Source organism: Coturnix japonica, chromosome 10, assembly GCF_054131305.1.
Source record: "Coturnix japonica strain WE chromosome 10, WE-NBRP24, whole genome shotgun sequence".
NCBI lineage: Eukaryota > Metazoa > Chordata > Aves > Galliformes > Phasianidae > Coturnix > Coturnix japonica.
Genome location: NC_140672.1, coordinates 27,889,555 through 27,908,170, shown reverse-complemented (window position 1 = coordinate 27,908,170; position 18,616 = coordinate 27,889,555). Strand labels below are relative to the sequence as shown.

Sequence of the window (18,616 nt, the reverse complement as noted above, 5' to 3'; positions counted from 1 at the left end):
GTTGGTTTTTGTCCTGCTGTTAAAATGGGGGTGTTTTTTCTCTACAAAGCCTGATTTAGGCACTTAAGCTTATAACAACCTCTGTGGTAACAGGCTGTGTGTGGATTAACACTCATCCAGAAACACATGCAGAGGAAGCAGGGATGGTGCTGCTCAGGTCTTACTAAATGTAGGCTCAGCCTGATATAGATGCATTCCAGCGGAGATACCCAGCACTTACGTACTTTTGCTTTCACATAAATGCCTGAAATGAGCTGGGCATCAGCATGTTGTTAGAAAGCTCCCTGACTGTTTCCAAATTGATTCTTGTAGGACTTGGAGGGCTTTGAGTCTAAGACCTGGGAGATGGTGAAGAAACCCAAGGCAAGTGCTGCTCAGCTGAGCAAGAAAGCCAAGGAAAGCAAAAAGAAGCGATAAGGGCTTGAGCAGGAAGGCACAAAGGACAGCAGAATCGCCTGGAATGCTTCCTCAGAAGGGCACCAAAGGCAACGGACTGCGTGGTCTGTTTTTCAGGCATGGCTGTGCTTTCCCTTTCATGGACTGCGGATTGGAACTAAGGAAGCTGGAAGGGAAGGGCTTCCAATGCATTAGCAGCAAAGAGGACTTCACCTATTTGGGACTTGATATATGGCAAGAGCTGAAGACACTGCATTCCTTTAGGGTCTGTCTCTTCAGGGCCAGGGACGGTCTAGTGTTAGCCTGAAATATGGCTAGAAGGGTCTGGAGAGAGGTGGTGTCGTAGCCACAGAGTCTCTGTAAGGCATCTGGAGCTTCCTGATGCCAGCTCACTGCTTGGTTTGTTTGATCACAAATGAGTCAACGGGAGGAGAACCTGATGTGTTAGGTGCCCCAGAGCTTACAGTGGCTTTGAAGAAAAGGGTTCTGTGGTGGGGCTGCAAGTCTGCCATCCTTTTGCATACACAGACTGCCATCCTCAATTGACAAATGCATTGTGAGCCCAGGTCCGGCAGCAGTGCTGTGCTGTGTCTGTTCTCTACCAGAAGACTAGCAGCACATTTGCTGGAACCATCAGTGTGAGAAGGACCGCGTTTGCTTCTCTCCCTTGCTGTTGGTGGATGAGTCAGGTGGGCAGCATGAGGAGAACAGAACAAAGCATGCGAGACAAAAGCACTCCGAAGTTGCTTGGAGATCTCAGGACAAAGAAACATGACAAAAATATCTGACACCAATTACATATAATCTTTGTTTCAAATTAAAACAAAAGTAAATTTTTAAAAGTCATTCTGCCTCTTTCTGTTTACTATGAAAGCTTCTTGAGCTCTGTAGAAACACAGGGACATCCATGGCCTGTTCACGAGAGTGACCCATTTAGGGGAGGCCTTTCAGCTCCTTCGATCTGTGTGAGGGTGGTTGGCTCAAACTTTCAGGCATGCGTGAGTCTGTGCTTGACTTGGAAGCAGCAAAATGTCTGCCAGAACACCTCCACCTTCCTGGAAAGAGGAAACGGTGCAATGTCTTAATTAATTTGCCTCTCATGAGGGATGTTGGCTCCAAGAGCCCCCATGGAGGTAGCAAAATAAAGGCAGTGTTTGTTAATAGGATCGGGGGATTAGATTAGGATTCAATCGATTGATAATGGGGATTTCTGTAGGCCCCATGGCAAGTGTAGCTGTAGCAGGGAGCTGCCTGGCAGCCACTTGGACTGCAGGAGGAGCGGTGAGCTGGGTGAGCTCTGGCTGGTGTTACTTGGTTCCCTCCCCAGAAGAGGAAAGGAAGGAAAGACTGTGCGGTAAGTCCTCAAATTCCCAGGCATCTATCTCAAGCAGTTTTTCTCTTCCATTTTTGACTGTTCAAGCAGGTCTCCCTCTCTGACCACATGCTGTCCCGCTCACAGTGCATCCTTGTGCTCCTCCACTGCAAGCTGCATGATCCCTTGAGGCAGGTTAATAAGCAGCTCGTGACCCGAGTTCCAGTTCACATAGTTCAATTAAATCCCTATTAATCCTGCTCAGACCTAATTGACTTTCATTCTCATACATGTGCTTCTCTCTGCTTTAGAGATGCTCTCTGCTGATGTTCCCCACTGGCAGCAGCGGAAGAGCCAAGGCTGTCTGTGAAAAGAACCAATACTTCCTTCTTTCTGCTCTGGAAGTTTTGAAGCCAAGATTCTTTCCCAGCCTGGTGTAAAAAACATGAAAAGAGCCCTTTGGTGCCTGGGTGCCAGGGAGGGTCAAGGCTCCGTGTGGTGATACTTAAGGAGAAAGCAATGAGGCTGTAGGAGGGGAGGAGGTGGTCGCTGCCTCTGTTCATGGAGGTAGTTCTTCCAGGAAGGTGTTCTGTTGCTCACAGCGTGTTCCTGCAGGGATCAAGATGACTGTATTGATTTTGTTTGCTTCTGAATCTCATGAAGCATTGGACTGACTGCAGCGAGGAAGTGGGATGATGAATGGAGAGTGCTGGAGTTTGGATCCTGGCTGCTTGTTTGGTGATGAGGTTGGCTGCCGGGTTTGGTGCTCTGAAAGGATCTGACCCTCCTCATCCTCAGACCAGAAGGGATGATTTGGCTGGGGCTGTCCCACAAGAGATACGGAAGCAAACCAGTGTAGGCTTTGGTGTGTCTGAAACTGCTGCTGACTGCAGGGCAAAGGTCCTGCTCTCCTCCAGTACCTGTAGCTTGTGGCTTTGAGCAGTTCTTCTAAGTTTATGGAGTGGTTTTGTGGCTTTTGTTAAGTGGATCAGAGCAGTCGCTGGTCAAAACGTCCCTTGTTTGGGCTGGCAATTACAGGGTGATGATCCTGTTGGTTTCACATCTCTTCCTTTAAATTCAGCTGCTTTTCCCATCTTTCATTCTTGGTCTTCCCAACTTCACCGCCCACCCCGGTCTGTCACCACACATCAGTGCTGTGCAGTCCCCACCTCTGGTGATGTTCACTTCCTTCCCCTCAGCTTGTGGGGTTTCACTCGGAGCCTGAAGGCCCTTGTGTGGCTCTGGAGCTTTCTGTACCCTGTGTGAACAGCAGCTGGCTGCAGCCAAAGGCCCTCAGACTGCAGCTGAAGCAGAGCCCAGTTGATTCCTGCACAGCCTGGGTCCAACTCACCTGCCAAACACAGAACCATGCTGCTGTGTGAGAGCCTCCAGGCCAGAGAGAAGGATCCCAGCATTAGTCCCCCCGCTTGGCAAGCCTAAACCAGCCCTAAGCTCATAACCATGGGTTCCTGATGCTGGCCATGCTAATTGCTAGCTGTCACACCCACACTCTTTGCATGTCTGCCAAGCTCAGTGATTGTAAAATGATAGAATTCCTGAGCTGGAGGGTCCCTGCGAGGTCCACTGAGTCCAGCTCCTGGCTGCACGCTTCAATGGCTCCAGGTGGGGATGGCAAAAAGCTGCTTGAGTTCCTGAAAAGATCAGAGCAAAGGCTCTGCTGCATCTGTCTGCGACTCAAACACCACCACTGTGTTATTCATAATAATAATTCCTACAAATATAGTTGGAATTTGCAGCGAGCAAAGCGCAGCTCACCTCAGGAACAGAATCAAAGGCTGGCACAGTCTGAAGCACACACCTCTGCCTGTTTTGCTGTTGCCCGGGCAGATTGCAGCTTGATGACATCCAACAGCAAAGCAGTTCTCCTTCAGCAGGTATCTTCTGAACTCACAAGCACCTCTGCACTGCAGAGCAGCCCTGTGTTTAACAAGGCTGTCCATCATTCACACTGCTTTCAGATCTGACATTCCTCTCCTAGCACCCAGGACCAATGCTTAGTCACTTCCCCGTGAGGAGGAATGACTTAGCATTAGGTAGTAGATGAGAAAAGGATTCTTTCCTATGTTGCTCCCTTATAAGCTCAATAACCACATACTGCACGTGGGTAACAAGAGCCAAACAGGAGCCGTTCCATCCCAGACTACACCTGCAGATGTCTCCACAAGGTCCGTCTGAAGAGTCTCACAGCTGAAGGTCCTGGGACTGCTCTTCCTCTCTCCAAACACACGGTAGCTGAGGAAAGCTCCCTATTAGCTGAAGAGACCAATTTCAGGACCTTCGCTGACTGGAGGAGCCACTGTGGGACACAGGTGTCCCCTCCCACTCACCCTCTCTCCACAGCCGACCATGGCGCAGCTCTTGAAAAGATGACGGAGCTGTCTAAATCAAACCCTAGCACTGACTACATAAACAAATACATGGACTAGCTGCATGAAGAGCAAGCAGCAGACATTGCAACAGCAGGTCAAATGCAACCTCAAAGATTTACTAACGAAGAGTCAAAATGCTACATTTCCATGGGAAGCCTAAAACGGATCAACTCAGGTGTGACAGTGGCTCCTAAGGCGGTTCTGCTCCACACATTGCTGGTGCACTTGCTAAGACACCTCATCTTTGTCTTTGGACACTGGGAAAAGGGGAAAACATTTTGCTACTGGTATGTCATTCTTGGGAATGGGGAAGAAAGTGAGTGTGGGACTTGGGTCACATCACTGCAGCCTATGGAGAGCCCCTGGGGTGTGTAGCTGCCCTGCAGCACCGCACTGCCGCTCCACTGCTCCAACAACACCTACAGCAGCTGTGCACATAAAGATGGCAGACTACAGGGAGTGCCATGCAGGTGCTGCAGGGCTTCATCCCCTAAGCCCGCAGTATCAGCAGTGCCCAGCTGGCTTTGCTGCACAGCCTTATCACCTGAGAGTCTGCAGACTTGGGGGAAAAGCTCAGCAGCTGCGCAGCTGCCGAGGTTCCATGCCATGCCCCGGCCTGCACACAGCCCGGCTCTCCCTGCTCTGCTCTCCCAGTGTTTCCCGCAGCCCCTGTGCTGTGACCAACACGAGCGGGGCTCGGGCCCAACGCCCGCTCACATCCCCAGCAGGCAGAAATAGCACATGACAGAAACCCAGCCTACCTGCAACCCTCAGCAGCAGTTCAGTCCTTCATTTCTACACTTGTGCTTCGTAACACCAAACCAATAACGACAGGACGAGCATCTCTTTGAGTCATTTTATAAAAGTATTTGACTTACAGAGATATTGTTACAGTTTCCTGAGTACTGGAAATTACAATACAAGGAAATTTCCACAATTAACTTCATACAGTATTTTACCATCCAGTGCTGCTGATCCCTGTTCATGTCCTTGTTCAATAGAGCAATACACAAACAGTGATGCTGGAAGAAAATGAAGACACCACAAGAATCAGGGGCTGGAGATACCAACAGAACCATGAGCTGAATTCACAGACAGAGCGCAGCATGTCAGAATGATGCAAACAAGACAACTTTAACAGGCTTTTCTTTTTCAAGTTTTCTTTTCTTTTTCTGGAATAGAAACACATTAAAATATCAGCTCCCACTGCTTGATCAGATGAAGACATGACGCATTTACTGTGCAGCTTCATATAGGAACACCTGAGCTACCTGGAGCAATAAGGCTTTGTTAATTCGTCCATCAGCAGCTCAGCAGCTCATTCAGTTTTTCATGTCATTTTCATAAGGCAAACAACGAAACAGAAGTTACTTTCATGTTTGAGAATTGGGATTAGTTGGCAGCTACATACGAGTATGTATTTGTTATGCAGTATGAATTTACACAGACCAGGTTGCTCAAGCAGTGCTGGGAGCAGTAAAGTCATTCATCTCAGCTGGAAGTCCAATATTACCTGGGGTAGCAGATGCTGTGGGGTTATCCACAGCATCCACGGGATGTTTCCTCCACATCCCCATTAAGAACAGCAAAGTGCACCAATGGTTCATAGGAACAACGTTTTATTTCTACAGAACATGCTATAGAAAAACCAACAGACTTGTTGGCTTACAAAGCAAAACGTGTAAGTAAACATTATTTCAGACTTCAAGAACGTCGCCAATTGAACACACTGGCAGGTTTACTTTCCTCTTTGGCCAAATGCAGCATTTCACAGACTGCTTTTCCCAGCTGACTCTTTGTTTGCGGTACATTAAAGTAAGTTCTGGTGCTTGGGATATCCAGCCCACTTTCCCCATCCAATACAGCAGGAAAGACACAAACACACCACTTAAATTAAAGAAAGAAAACATGGAGTAAGTGGAATCCGAGACTGCAAAAATATATACAAGCATTTATCTTTTTCCTGAACTAAACATTTCAGCCATAAAAATATTCAACAGCTGTACCCTATAGAACTAGGGCTAAGGCTATTTCAATTAGAACTGCTTTGTGTTTTAAAAATATAGGGCTGAAAGCCTTTTGGGTGATACTTATACATCCACGGCATGTCTAGGTTCCCTACGTGAATCATAAATCATTATGCAGAACACAAACTAGTTGTCTTAGCTTAATCTTGCATTATCCTGTTTAATTTCATCTCTCCTGTAAATATGTTAGATAACTAGATTTCACTGTAACTATTAACATAAACAGAATATTCATAAGGCTTTTTTCTTCTCCTTCTGAGCTGTATATGGTAAAATACCCATCCAGTGCTTTGGAATAGGCAGATCTTCCTCCTAGTAAAACTGTGAAGCAAGGATAGCTTTCACCGCCAGCGAGAAGGTTTCTGAAAGTGCTCGGTAGAAATCCAGAGTTTCCATGGATAAAACCTCAGGATAACATCCATTTACTTACACGCAACTATTGTTAAACAATCCAAGTCAAGTCTACTTTACTATGAAGTGTGCAACAAGCAGAAGAAGCGAAGAACATCACGCTGAGTTCACATTCTTCAAGGTGCAAATCCCAGCTATTCCTGCCCAAAACCTTCAGTTTCTTCAGTTGCAAATAACAGCTTTTCCTTCAGCTGCTCATAATTCTTATAGGCTGGAAGGTCCAAGCGATTGAAACTGAAAACAAAGAGAAACCTTAAGTATTGAACAACAGTTAAAACCACCAAATATCCATTAGGAACACAGGCATATGAACTGTCCTGTTCAGAAGGAAAACTGCATTTGTACCCTCTAAAACACCTGTATCTTGACATGCACTTGTCTATGAAAGTGAGAGTTAAAGCACAACAAGCACCTGAGCAGCGATAACTTTCCAGAACTGGCAATGTATTCAGTAACAAGTCTCACCTAATCTCTCTTCTGTATCTGAAACTTAAAATCTGAGCATCTTCACAAAGCACCAGCGTAACTGAGAAACTGAGCTGAAGCTACATTTTCTCCAGCCAAGAGGGAGCATGAGCGTGGCTATTTATTTTCATTGCCAAGATCGAGCGTGGTGATAATGAAAGATCAATCCCAAACTCTTTTAAAAAAGGACAACCTTAAGTACTAAAAGTAGCTTTACGTTTTTAGTGATGTGCAGATCCATGGCGTTTACAATGGAATCAGCTCCACAACAAAACTGCTTTTCAGAAGTTCAACTATTACTCAGCAGAGCTTACTGCCATAGCCCAGTGCTTTGCTTTCACACAGTCTCAGACACTTCCATATCACACCCACTTCCTAAAATCTCAAAGTAGATTTCCATCCATAAGAACAGAACCACAGCAGAGTTTGATCCTTCGTACTTACCAGGTGTGACTTCCAGGTAACCAGTTTTCCTTTCCAACTTTCTCAATGCAAAATTTTTGGGGTCTGTTGCTCCCTGTACAAAAATCAAACAATGAATTCTTAGGTCTAACTGCCCGTGTATACCAGTAGGTAATACATGAACACAGCGCATGAAAACAAGACTATAACTACTTGCAGAGCACAAAGACATTTGTCTCTCACTACATCCCTCTGAAGAAATCCACGTAGTGAAATGCATCAATATGAAGCGGTTTTCAAAGAAACTCAACCACTGAATCACATCGTTGGTTTGGTACTGGAAGGAATCTCTGGAGTTTACCTAGTCCTGCCACTCTGATCAACCAAGGATACCCAGAGCAGGCTGCCCTGCCAGGACCACGTCGAAACCATGGATCAAGTCACTGATGCAAGGCGTGTTCACATTCCATCCATCCCTTTTTCTATCATAGCTCTACCAATATGCAAGACTCAGATTCCATATAAATTCATTAAAAAATACCCTTAAACACACAGCTTGGTCCTTATTAAGAAAAAAGGAAATAACATGAGCATAAAATGCATTAAAGAGGGCTCGTTACCCGTGAGGTCAGCAAATCCTCCTACTGGTAATCTGCACGTTCCAGTAACAAACTGTAGAAATCTCATTCTCTTCTCATTATCTATTTATTTCCCAAACTGAAAAATAATAATTAACATTGATGTCAAGTTTAATATTGAAATGTTCACTTCCCCATCCCCCATGGGACAGCTGGATTAGCAGTTATCATTTACATTTACATGCTACTTATCTGTTGAGTAATTCTGACTATTGCTCATTAAGCTGTTGCTGCGTTCTTGTGTGGAAAAAAGAAGTCTACAAACCTGCCAGAACCACAATATCTGTCTGCAGGTTCTGCTATCATGCCGGTAGGTGGTATTGCCTCTGCCAGTCATTCAGATCAATTTCTTGAATTCCACACAGGAGCACCTTTAGGGAAGAAAAATTTCATAAACATGGAAACTACAAGCTACTACTTTGCTTCTACAGCAAGACTATTGTACTGAAATACTACTGTACTTCAAAGCACCCGCAATCACAGTACGCTTGGTTTTAATATTAAACTCTGAAACTTCCACAGCAAATAATAACATCCATGGCAACAAAGAAGATACACCAGTCATGAAAACGAATGCATTTAGACATATAAACCATACTTTCTCATTGCCTAACCGTACAATTCTGTGCTAGAAATACGATGTTCTGCTGCAGAGTATAATTTGGAGAGACCAAAAGCAGCTAAAACCTGCTCCACTCTGTAATTTGACCATCCGCTGATATTTGTTTCTTATCTCCCTTGCTTTCCAGTCACTCACTCTTTAGACACACGCAAATCACATTGTCAAGGACTACAAAAACACTGTCAGCCAAAAAATTTATGCTGACAGAATCTTAACATTAGAAATGTGTCTAAATTGGTTGCAAAGAAGAAAGTGAAGAACAACATAGTAACCAAATACTACCTGATACATAAGGCTTCTCTCACACATCCTGAAAGCAGAACCACCAGCCTTAATGAACTCTGCTCTTCAGACTCTGACTGAAATTCAAGTATTACATGTAGCAGCCTGGATCTGACAATAGTCTTTTACCTCCAGCTCCTTAGCATCAAAGGACCGCAGATACTGCTGGGGCAGAATTTCATTGAAGCCTTCAAAAGAAGCTTGTGTCTGTTCCTCAGCGCCTCAGGAAAGTCTCCATTCTGCTACCAGCCTGGAAAAGACACAGAAGAATCATTTAAAACGGGCTACGCTAACCCAAGTTCATCTTTGTTAGTTTGTTTTGAAATGAACCGTAAGCTGTGTTAAGAAAAATGCTGGAAAGTTCTGGGGATAGAGCACTGTGTAACTGTATTCTAATTGTGTTCCCAACCTTCACCCTGCACAAACAATTTTAAGTTAAAACCCTATGTTTCCAACCACTCAACTATGGAAAGCATTTTAGCCTCCAATAGCAGGCAGCACCTACTCACTGTTGATATTAATGAGAGCACAGGAGTCCCTTGCTACCCGGAGGAAGAAAAAAATGCAGAGCTATATTCATCTAATATGTTCCATACTTGTTTCTGTTAATCAGGAAACTTTGCTCTGTGGTAGAAACTCCACTCTCCATTAAGAAAAGGGAGAAAAGCAGGCAGGAGACGCAAAGAACCTGAACCCAGGGAGAAGCAGATATTATGCTGAATTCAAGCCTAACCTGTCAGGAGAACTGGAATCGAAAGGAGAGATGAAACTCTGGGGAACGCAACACAGGACACAGAGTGTGACAAAAGAACATTGCTTAAGCTGGAATACGAGCTCTCCCTGGCTTCCTCAAAACCAGAAGAGAATGGTCTTCTGCAGGTACTCTCTCCTCTCTATCCCAATGAGTATTTTGCACAACTGCCAATGCCAATACGTTCCTTCTGCAAATGTCGCTGTTTCTGTGAAACCTTTCCAGATGACTCGTGACAAAAGCAATTTCTACTCCCTCATCCCTCAAAACCTTCCCACAAAGAAGCCTTCACAGATCAGATGGTAAGAAAGAGGGAATTCTACGGCCACAGCAATAAAGCGTGCAAAAAAGCAACCAACACAACCACGCCAAACCGCAGCCCGGACTCGTCCCGCTCACTGCAATCCAGACCCACTCCATCCGTACAAACCTTCATCCACGCCCACTGCCCCAGCCCAACACGGCACCGAGGTGTGCGGATCCATCGGCACCAATTCCAGCGGGGAGTCCTCATTCACAGCCCCGGAACAACAACGCACACCAACACGGCCGGGGCCGGCTCAGGCTCTGCCTCCAGGCTTTTGGGGCCGGCCGGGTGAATCCGCAGCACAGCGAGACCGTGGAGCTGCCCGGGAGCCGCCTCTGGGTGCCGGCAGCGCCGCGAGCTCCTCCCCCGACAGCCCCTCCATGCCCCCGCACCGAGGCCCGACCCTGTTCGCAGCACAGAGCCCGCTCCTCCCGTCCCCGCTCATGGCCGCCATGCCGCCATGGCCCGGAAGTGCTCTCCGCCGCCTGCAGGAAGCACTTCCTGTCACTGGCACTGTCACCTGGCTCAGGCCGGGCTGGGGCCTGGTGGGGGGGGGCGGCTGCCAGAAAAGGACCCAAAATTCACGTCTCGTTCCATGTCTTTCCTTTCGCTTTCCCTCCTTTACATTCCCTTCCTTCCTTCCTCGCCCTCGTCCCCTTCCCTTCACCACCTCCCTGTGTCCATTCCAGTGCCTGGCCACCTGTTCTGACCAGTAATACCTCGTAGTGTCCAGCCTGAATCTCCCCTGTCGCAGCTTGAAGCCATTCCCTCTGGTCCTATCATTAATGACACGAGAGAAGAGGCCGAGCCCCAGCTCACTACAGCCTCCCTTCAGGAAGTTAGAGAGAGCAATGAGGTCTCCCCTGAGCCTCCTCTTCTCCAGGCTGAACATTCCCAGCTCCCTCAGCCGCTCCTCATACGGCCTGTGCTCCAGACCCCTCACCAGCTTTGTTGCCCTCCTCTGAACACGTTCCAGGGCCTCCATGTCTTCCTTGCAGTGAGGGGCCCAAAACTGAACACAGCACTCGAGCTGCGGCCTCATCAGTGCTGACAACAGGGGGACAATCACCTCTCTGCTCCTGCTGGCAACACTGTTTCTGATGCAGGCCAGGATGCAGTTGGCGTTCTTATTATACAGCAAAGGAATCTCCTGAAAAGGAAACCAGAATATCTGGCAACATGAAACAAAGTTCGGATTCATAAAAGACTGGCAGCAAGGCCTGAATCTCTTGTGTAATCTGCTCTTGATGTATCACATTAGCACTAGGTGGAATGCAGAAGCTTCCTGAGATGTGATAATCAAAACTTAGTCCAATGCCTTAAAAAAAGCCTTTAAGAGATTACTCCTCCTTGTCTGTTTAAAATAAACTTAGGTAGTACAAAAGGTTGGAAAATTTTTGGACAACTCCCCAGGGCCGGGGTTTGGAAGGCCGTATTGACGAGCGTCAATCAAGCTCCGGCTGCAGGCGTATATGTGTGTGCCAGTTCTTTAACACAGTAGGAATCACAACTTGCTGCATGATCAAAATTCTACATATGCTACTCCTGAACCCCAATTACTTCCAGCAGTGTTAAATTACCCCTGATCTCAAAGCAGAACAAAACAACAAAATGCCACACCAATACTGAATACATAGAAACAAACAACTCCTTGGGCCTCAAGGGGAGGCTGATGCACAGGCCACGGCTGCCAGCTTGCAGCTGGGCTTCCCAGGGCAAACAGCAACACACGGTGCATCAGAAGCTGAAGGAGCCCTCAGGGAAGAGAGGCCAACTCAAGGGGCTGAGCACGGGACACCCTTCTTCCTGCCAGGCTGCTTCCCCTCCTCTGGTTTCTTTCTGTTGGACCTCAGAGAGCAAGGAGATGCTCACAGCCTGTCACCAGCACTTACGGGTTGGCTGAAAGGCCACAGGTTGGGAAGACCAACAAGGAAACAGTGGAAAACATGCACCATGTCAAGGTAGAGACGTGAAGCTGACCGCTTCATCGCCCTGTGATTGCCAGCCTGAGCGAGGGACGTTCTGACCAGCTACTGAAAGAGGCAGCACCAGGTTTAGAAAGTTCGCTTCAATTTTATTGCGGACAAGAAGATTTGGCTTCTATTTATTACCCCGCCCACACCCCAAAATGAAACCCCAGTGCCCAGGATTTCCGCTTAGCAATCAGTCACTCAGCCTCCAGTCAGACCCAAGGAGAAGCCTGACCATGGGGCTACGTCACCTCCTCCCTCTCCAGTCCCAGCCAGCCCTATTTCAGCCTAACCCTACACCAGGCCTGGACCTCAAGAGACACACCCTGAAGGAACGCAGCGTCTCCAGCTCTTGCCATACACCAAGTCCTGCCTAGGTGAAGCCCTCTTTGCTTCTAACGCAGCACAAGCCCTTCCTGTCCAGTTCACTTCCATCATCTCCACCGTCCATGACAGGGAAAGCACGGCTGTGCCAGTAAACTGGACTGTTGAGTCAGCAGCTTTTGGTGCCACCTCCGAGGAAGCGTTGCAGGTGGTTCTGCTGTCCTTTGTAGCTTCTTGCTCAAGCCCTCATCATTGCTTTCTGCTTTCCTTCTTGGCTTTCTTCCTCAGCTGAGTAGTGCTTGCCTTGCCTCGGCAAGCTTGCTGCAAGAGGGAAAAAAGAGGCACTATTTCACTCACGCACGCTGCAGCACAGGCTGACTTAGAGAGCTGCTCGCAAGATATCCCTGGGCTACGGACCCAAGAACAAGGAAGGACACAAAACTCAAATCTGCATTGTCTGTTACCGCATGCCAAGGAAGAGTCCTCACACTCGAGCACTGCCCCACTTGCAGCTGAGGGGAGGAGGAGCTGGAAAGGACAGGTGGACAGAAAAGAAGGGAAAAGCTGAAGAGGCAAGAATCAACTTCTCCCCGAGGCAGATCACACCTTCGTGGCCACTCTTTTAGGGATGCTCACCATTCCTAATCCTAGCGTTAGCAAGATGAAAATTCACCACCTACCTTTTCACGCTCCTCGGGTACGCACTGAGGGCCGTGCCGTGGCTGTGCTGCACAATACCAGTGACTGAAAGAAAGCACGCAGAGAGCGGATCTGTTGCAGACAGAGCCAGGAGCTGTGCTTGAACAACGCTTACGGTAAGGCATGCCTACCTTGCCATGGCCACACTTTGGGAGCTCTGGGACACAGCCACGTGTTGCTCTCCTGAGTCCCAGCTCCATTTCTCAGCCACTCACGCTCTGCTCCTCCATGTTCTGCAAAGGAAAAGTCCCAAGAGGGAAATTCAGTTCATCGCAGATGTCATCAAACCTCTGCTCTCAGGGCAGTCGCACTCATTGCTCGGGGTGAGCAACCAACTGCGTGCTTACCCAAGGAGCAGCGGTTACTTTGACTTGAGCGTAGCAGCCAATGCCTGACTGTAAGTACGAACACTAACCTATGCCTAACTCTAAAATAACAACAGAAACCTATGCCTAACCCTAAAGAACAAACAGGAACCTATGCCTAACTCTAAAGAACAAACAGGAACCTATCCCTAACGCTAAAACTAAACTGAACGCTTACACTAACCTAACACTACCATCAACAACAAAGAACAGAACAAGCACCTAACTCCAACAGGGGGAAGAAGGAACTGGGGGCCCACAGAACCGGAGGAGCAACAAGGAGGAGGAGAAGAAGATGTTAAATAATGCCACCCAGCTAACGTTGGGGGCAGGGGCCGCGCAGCAGGAAAGGAGCCAAGTGCCTGGACCAGTGATGGTGAAGCTGTGACCATGCCAACGCGGGGCCTGGCACGGTGGTGTGGTGCCAGGCCAGCTATGCCGCGGGCGGATCCACATCCATGGGCTCCTCTGGAGGGGGATCCACCTCCATCGGTTCCTCTGGAGGGGGATCCACCTCCATAGGCTCCACATGGGTGGTGGTCACGGGGCTGGTCCAGGCACGATGGAATATGGCTCTCTTACCCCTCCTCTGCCTGGTGGTCATGGCGGGCCCCCTCCTCCTTCTCACTCCTAGGGCCCCCAGCTCCATCCTCCCACCTGAAACAGGGAAAACTTCTACCCTAGCCCTCTTAGCTGCTGACATGGCTGCTAACTGCCACAGCTGTCAGAGGCGAGTGTGTTGCGCGCGGCAGCGGTGACCAAGGTGACATGGAGAGGGTTCTAAAATGGCGGCCGCACTGCTGGCACTGACGTTCCACATAGGATGAGGAGGGGGCGGGAGGGCAGGGCACGACACGGGAGCTCCAAGGCGCTCCCTGTGCCCAGCGGGCAGCCCTTCTCTCTGGCCAGCAAGAAGTCACAGAAGAGCCGGCCCCAAGTAAAGGGCCCTCGGCCTCCTTCACTCTCCTTCACTCCCCTCCTTCACCCTCCTTCACCCTCCCCCTTCTTCCACAAGGGAATCTTTTTGGGCTGCCATACTGTTGTGGTTTTGTATTTTTTTCTATTGGTATTCACAGTATCACAGTATCACAGTCTTGTGCGGGTTAGAAGGGACCTTAGAGATCATCGAGTCCAGCCCCTGGGACCCAAAATTAACGTCTTGTTCTGTGTCTTTCCTCTCGCTTTCCTTCCTACCCCTTCCCTTCCTTCCTCACCCTCGTCCCCCTCCCCTCCCTTCCCTTTGCTTTCTGGCCACCTTCGCTATCCAGCTCTGCCCCGGAGATGCCTCCAGCAGCTCATCTCCACAGGCAATAAATGCTCGCGCTGTGTTTCTTCGGACGTGCGGATCGCAAACTCCATCAGCACAAAGCAGTTACAAACAGGTGACTGTCCTTTCCCATCCCCTGCCGGTTTATGCAGAGCAACACAGTGCGCCCGGCCCTTGGGCTGGGGGTCCTGATGGTGCTGGGGCTGATGGTGGCTGAGGCCGTGAGCAGCCAAAGGAACAACCAGGACAGCTGCCAGCCCTGCAGTGAGACACGGCTCCCTCTGGAGCACCCCGATGGAAGGTTGTGCTGCCACAGCCACCCAGATGGAAGGGCTCAGTCAGTCCGTGCCCAGCACACAGAGCTCCCTGGAACTGGCGTCCTCCCCCCTGAGAAATATCCAGCAGTGGATATTTCTCCTTAAGTCCTTTGTGATGAAATCAATGAACCATCCCTTCCTTCTCCTGCTGCCTCCAGTTGTCACCTCTGTGGGATGGAACAAGGTTTAGGGTGGACTTTGAGCTCTATATGTCTTGGGGACCCACTGGGCTCCTGGGACACATACCCACAGCAGCGCTCTGTGCCTTCATTTCCCTCTTGGCAGAGCAGCTCCTGCCCCCCTCTTCTCCTCCAGCTTCTTTCATTGCACACAAGTCCCCAGATCTGCCTCTGCAGCCGTAAACCTTCCCAGAGAACTTGTTCTCCCATAGGGCAGACACAGTCACCCTCCTCACTACGAAGCAGCTTCAGGTTGGCTGCTCTCAAAGAAACAGAAATTTCAGCCTCACCCCATCACAATGCTGACCGTTTCCACAAAGGAGAATCACCTTCTCAAGAGGCTCCAACTGTGCCCATGTACACAGTGTCACCAGTGGACCAGTCACCCCAGAAGTTGCCAAAGTGTGTGGTGGGACAACTCACATGGTCTGGTGATAAGGAAAAGAAACTCTGGTCCTTCTGCCCTGGTCCTGATGCTCCCTGAAAGGGGCTTCCATGCAACGCTCTACAGAGGCAGAGGACTTGCTACATTTAGAGGTGCAGAAAAACCTTTTTCTCCCCGGCTTCCCTCTTGGGACCAGTGACAACTTCTGCTAATGGAGAATGCATTGCAAGAGACCCTGGGCCACCTCTGCGGCCTGAGACCACCACAATTAAACAGTGTCACACCAACAGTGTAGGACATTGTTCTGTGATTTCCCCACGCTGGTACCCACAAACACCTATCCACACACACACACACAATGCTTTGGGTTTGGTTTAAAGGAATCAGAAACAGCTTCTAGGCTTTAAACAGCAAATAGCCCTTAACAATCTGCAGACCCTGTAAGTCTCTCACTTAAGTGCACCACTGCACCAGATTTGTACCCAGAGGGCTGAGAGGAGTCAGCCTGGAAGGCTGATGGACTGATGCTCAAGACAGCAGGCAAGTGAGTGACAGAGACCATCACTGCACACGTCACCTTTCCAGTGGCACTGGTTTTCCTGGCAGCTGCTCCCGGGGCAGAGTAACAGCCCAGCAGGGACCTGGGATCAAGCTGTGCCACCAGACCTTACAGGGAGCTCAAAAGAAGCCAGGAGGGGAGTATTGCATGGGCAGAGCTTCCTGCTGATGCCAAAGGCTGGCACAGTCTGGAGCACACACCTCTGCCTGTTTGGCTGTTGCCCGGGCAGAGTGCAGCTTGATTACAAAATCACACAGAATCACAGAGTTGTAGGGGTTGGAAGGGACCTCTAGAGATCATCGAGATCATCCAACCCCCCTGCCAAAGCAGGCTCCCTACACCACATCACACAGCTCGGCATCCAGGCGGGTCTTGAATATCTCCAGAGAAGGAGACTCCACCACCTCTCTGGGCACCCTGTTCCAGTGCTCCGTCACCCTCACTGTAAAGAAGTTCTAAATATGATAACGAAATACAAGATAACACAGTATAATATAATTGAGGCTAACAAATCAAAAAAACAGGGAATGAGAGAGTCCCCGAAAACCGAGAGGCCGACTGTGAACTCTAGGTGACATGGCTGGAACGCTTCCCACTCTCCGAGAAGTTGGAGAGAAGAAGGAGGGCACTCCAGCCTGGGAACGAGATTATACAGCGTCCTGGTCCCGTGACTTATCATTACCCCTGTTGTTCTCTGGGATATATAGTCTTCTTCTGAGGACTGCACATTCAATACAAGTATCCATACTTTACATGATGTTATGATGTGGAATACTGAGAGCAAAATTACAACATTACAAAACCATGACAGCCACATCAGCCCCACAGCAGCTCCTGCCCCATAGATCAGACCCACATCTGCCCCACAGAAGCTCCTGCCCCATAGATCTGACCCACATATGCCCCAGAGCAGCTCCTGCCCCATAGATCTGACTCACATGTGCACCAGAGCAGCTCCTGCCCCAAAGATCTGATCCACACGTGCCCCACTGCATCTCCTGCCCCATAGATCTGCCCCACAACAGATCCTGCCCCATAGATCAGACCGACATCTGCCCCACAGCAGATCCTGCCCAATTGATCTATCCCCCATCAGACCCACAGCAGCTCCAGCACCATAGATCCGACCCACATCTACCCCACAGCAGCTCCTGCCCCATAGATCTGACCCACATGTGCCCCAGAGCAGCTCCTATCCCATAGATCAGACACACCTCTGCCCCACAGCAGCTCCTGCCCCATAGATCTGATCCACATCTACCCACCTTTGAAGTACTTTGGTCCTTCTCTGCCAGTCGATCGCCGCAGCATCTGGTTGTCTCCTGCTCAACACTGTCCTACATCCCTCCTACACAGGCCAGAAACCAAGGCACAGAAAGTATAAGGGATCCCCAAGGGTCTGAGGCGTCTTCCCTGCTGGAACAGCAATGGAGGACACAAGACCACAAGAAGCCAGATTCAGGCAGAGAAGCTTGAGGGTGCAGCCATCTGCATTAAGGTTGCTATGGTTTGGCGTTGCAAATACTACTCTGCCTGACTGGGGCAGGGCAGGCTTACGCAAGTGTTTAAGCAGACGTCTTTCTGGTCCTGTAGGAAGCAGCAGGTCTGAATTAAAAGGAGCAATGAGGCAAGGAGTGCCTTGAGCTTGTTTCCTAAATAGAAGGCAGTGTGGGACAATTTGAGGAACAGGAATTCAACTACTGTAATGCAGAGCACTGTTTTTGTCGCCTTCCAGCAGTCACCGATTAATGGAAGATTCTTGTCCTTCCCAGACTCCACTGTTGGTAACTCACATCTACAGCCTCTCTGGGCAGCCTGTGCCATTGCCTCACCACCCTCTGTCTGAAAAAGTTTCCCCCTAGTACCTAACCTAACATGTAGCCTAATTCTCCTCTCTTTATTCACAGGAGATGTGCTCTAGACCTCTAATTATCATTCTGACCTTCCTCTGGAGCTAATCCAGAAGCTCTGCACTTTTCTTGTGCTGTGGGCTCCAGATCTGGACACAGTACTGCAGATGGGGACTCATGAAGGCAGAGTGGAGGGGAGCAAGAGCCTACTTCTCCATGCTGCCACTTCTCTGTGGATACAGTTGGTCTTCCAGACTGCAAGCAAACACTGCTGGTTCATGTCCATCTTTTTGTCCACCAGAACCTCCAAATCGTTCTCCACATTTCTTCCATGAGGAACAGCTCCATGATCTTCCCAGGCACAGAGGTAAGGCTCACTGGCCTGTAGTTTCCCATGTGATTTCCTTCCTGCCTTTCTAAAAACTGGGAGTGATGTTTCCCTTTTCCAGACCCCAGGGACTTCTCCTGCCTTCTTCTGACAGCCATGACTTTTCAAATACGGTGGAGAATGGCTGGGTGAGTGTATCAACCAGCTCCCTCATGACTCTGGGAAGCACGTCATCCTGCCCCATGGACTTGGACATATCCAGTCTTATGAGGAGGTCTTGGACTTGCTCGTCTCTTACAGTAGGAAGGATTTTGCTCCCCTGGTGTCCACCTAAATGTTCAGAGACATGAATGTCATTCACTTTCTAGGC

General features: G+C 49.1%; 1 protein-coding gene and 1 long non-coding RNA gene across 7 annotated transcripts; both read right to left on the bottom strand.

The window, feature by feature from the left end:
• Positions 1-5,700: 5,700 nt before the first annotated feature.
• Positions 5,701-9,206, bottom strand: LOC146759581 (uncharacterized). Of its 3 annotated transcripts, XR_014932486.1 has the most exons (6): positions 9,075-9,197; positions 8,307-8,412; positions 8,024-8,120; positions 7,446-7,518; positions 6,556-6,770; positions 5,701-5,985 (listed from the first exon to the last, which is right to left on the bottom strand). It is a non-coding gene; the product is annotated as an uncharacterized LOC146759581 (long non-coding RNA). The 3 variants fall into 3 exon arrangements; XR_014932487.1 differs by lacking the exon at positions 8,307-8,412 and having other exon boundaries at positions 9,075-9,206; XR_014932488.1 differs by lacking the exons at positions 5,701-5,985; positions 8,024-8,120 and having other exon boundaries at positions 6,404-6,770.
• Positions 9,207-12,056: 2,850 nt separating this feature from the next.
• LOC146759580 (uncharacterized) lies at positions 12,057-13,899 on the bottom strand. Of its 4 annotated transcripts, none has more exons than XR_014932464.1 (3): positions 12,978-13,303; positions 12,715-12,825; positions 12,057-12,618 (listed from the first exon to the last, which is right to left on the bottom strand). XR_014932464.1 is itself a non-coding variant. In XM_085510751.1 (3 exons), the coding sequence occupies exons 1-3, from the start codon at positions 13,194-13,196 to the stop codon at positions 12,536-12,538; spliced, it is 366 nt and encodes a 121-aa protein (XP_085366877.1). In that variant the 5' UTR covers positions 13,197-13,303; the 3' UTR covers positions 12,057-12,535. The 4 variants fall into 4 exon arrangements, 1 of the variants encoding a protein (XP_085366877.1); XM_085510751.1 differs by having other exon boundaries at positions 12,762-12,825; XR_014932465.1 differs by lacking the exon at positions 12,715-12,825 and having other exon boundaries at positions 12,978-13,899.
• Positions 13,900-18,616: the final 4,717 nt, after the last annotated feature.

Coding starts and splice junctions, on each gene's coding strand:
- LOC146759580 (XM_085510751.1), bottom strand. CDS start 13,196: ATGGAGCTGGGACTCAGGAGAGCAACACGTGGCTGTGTCCCAGAGCTC. Junction 12,826..12,977: donor TACCCGAGGAGCGTGAAAAG/GTAGGTGGTGAA, acceptor TGTCCTTTCCAG/CTCCTCCTCCCCTCAGCTGC. Junction 12,619..12,761: donor GGACTCTTCCTTGGCATGCG/GTAACAGACAAT, acceptor TCCCTCTTGCAG/CAAGCTTGCCGAGGCAAGGC.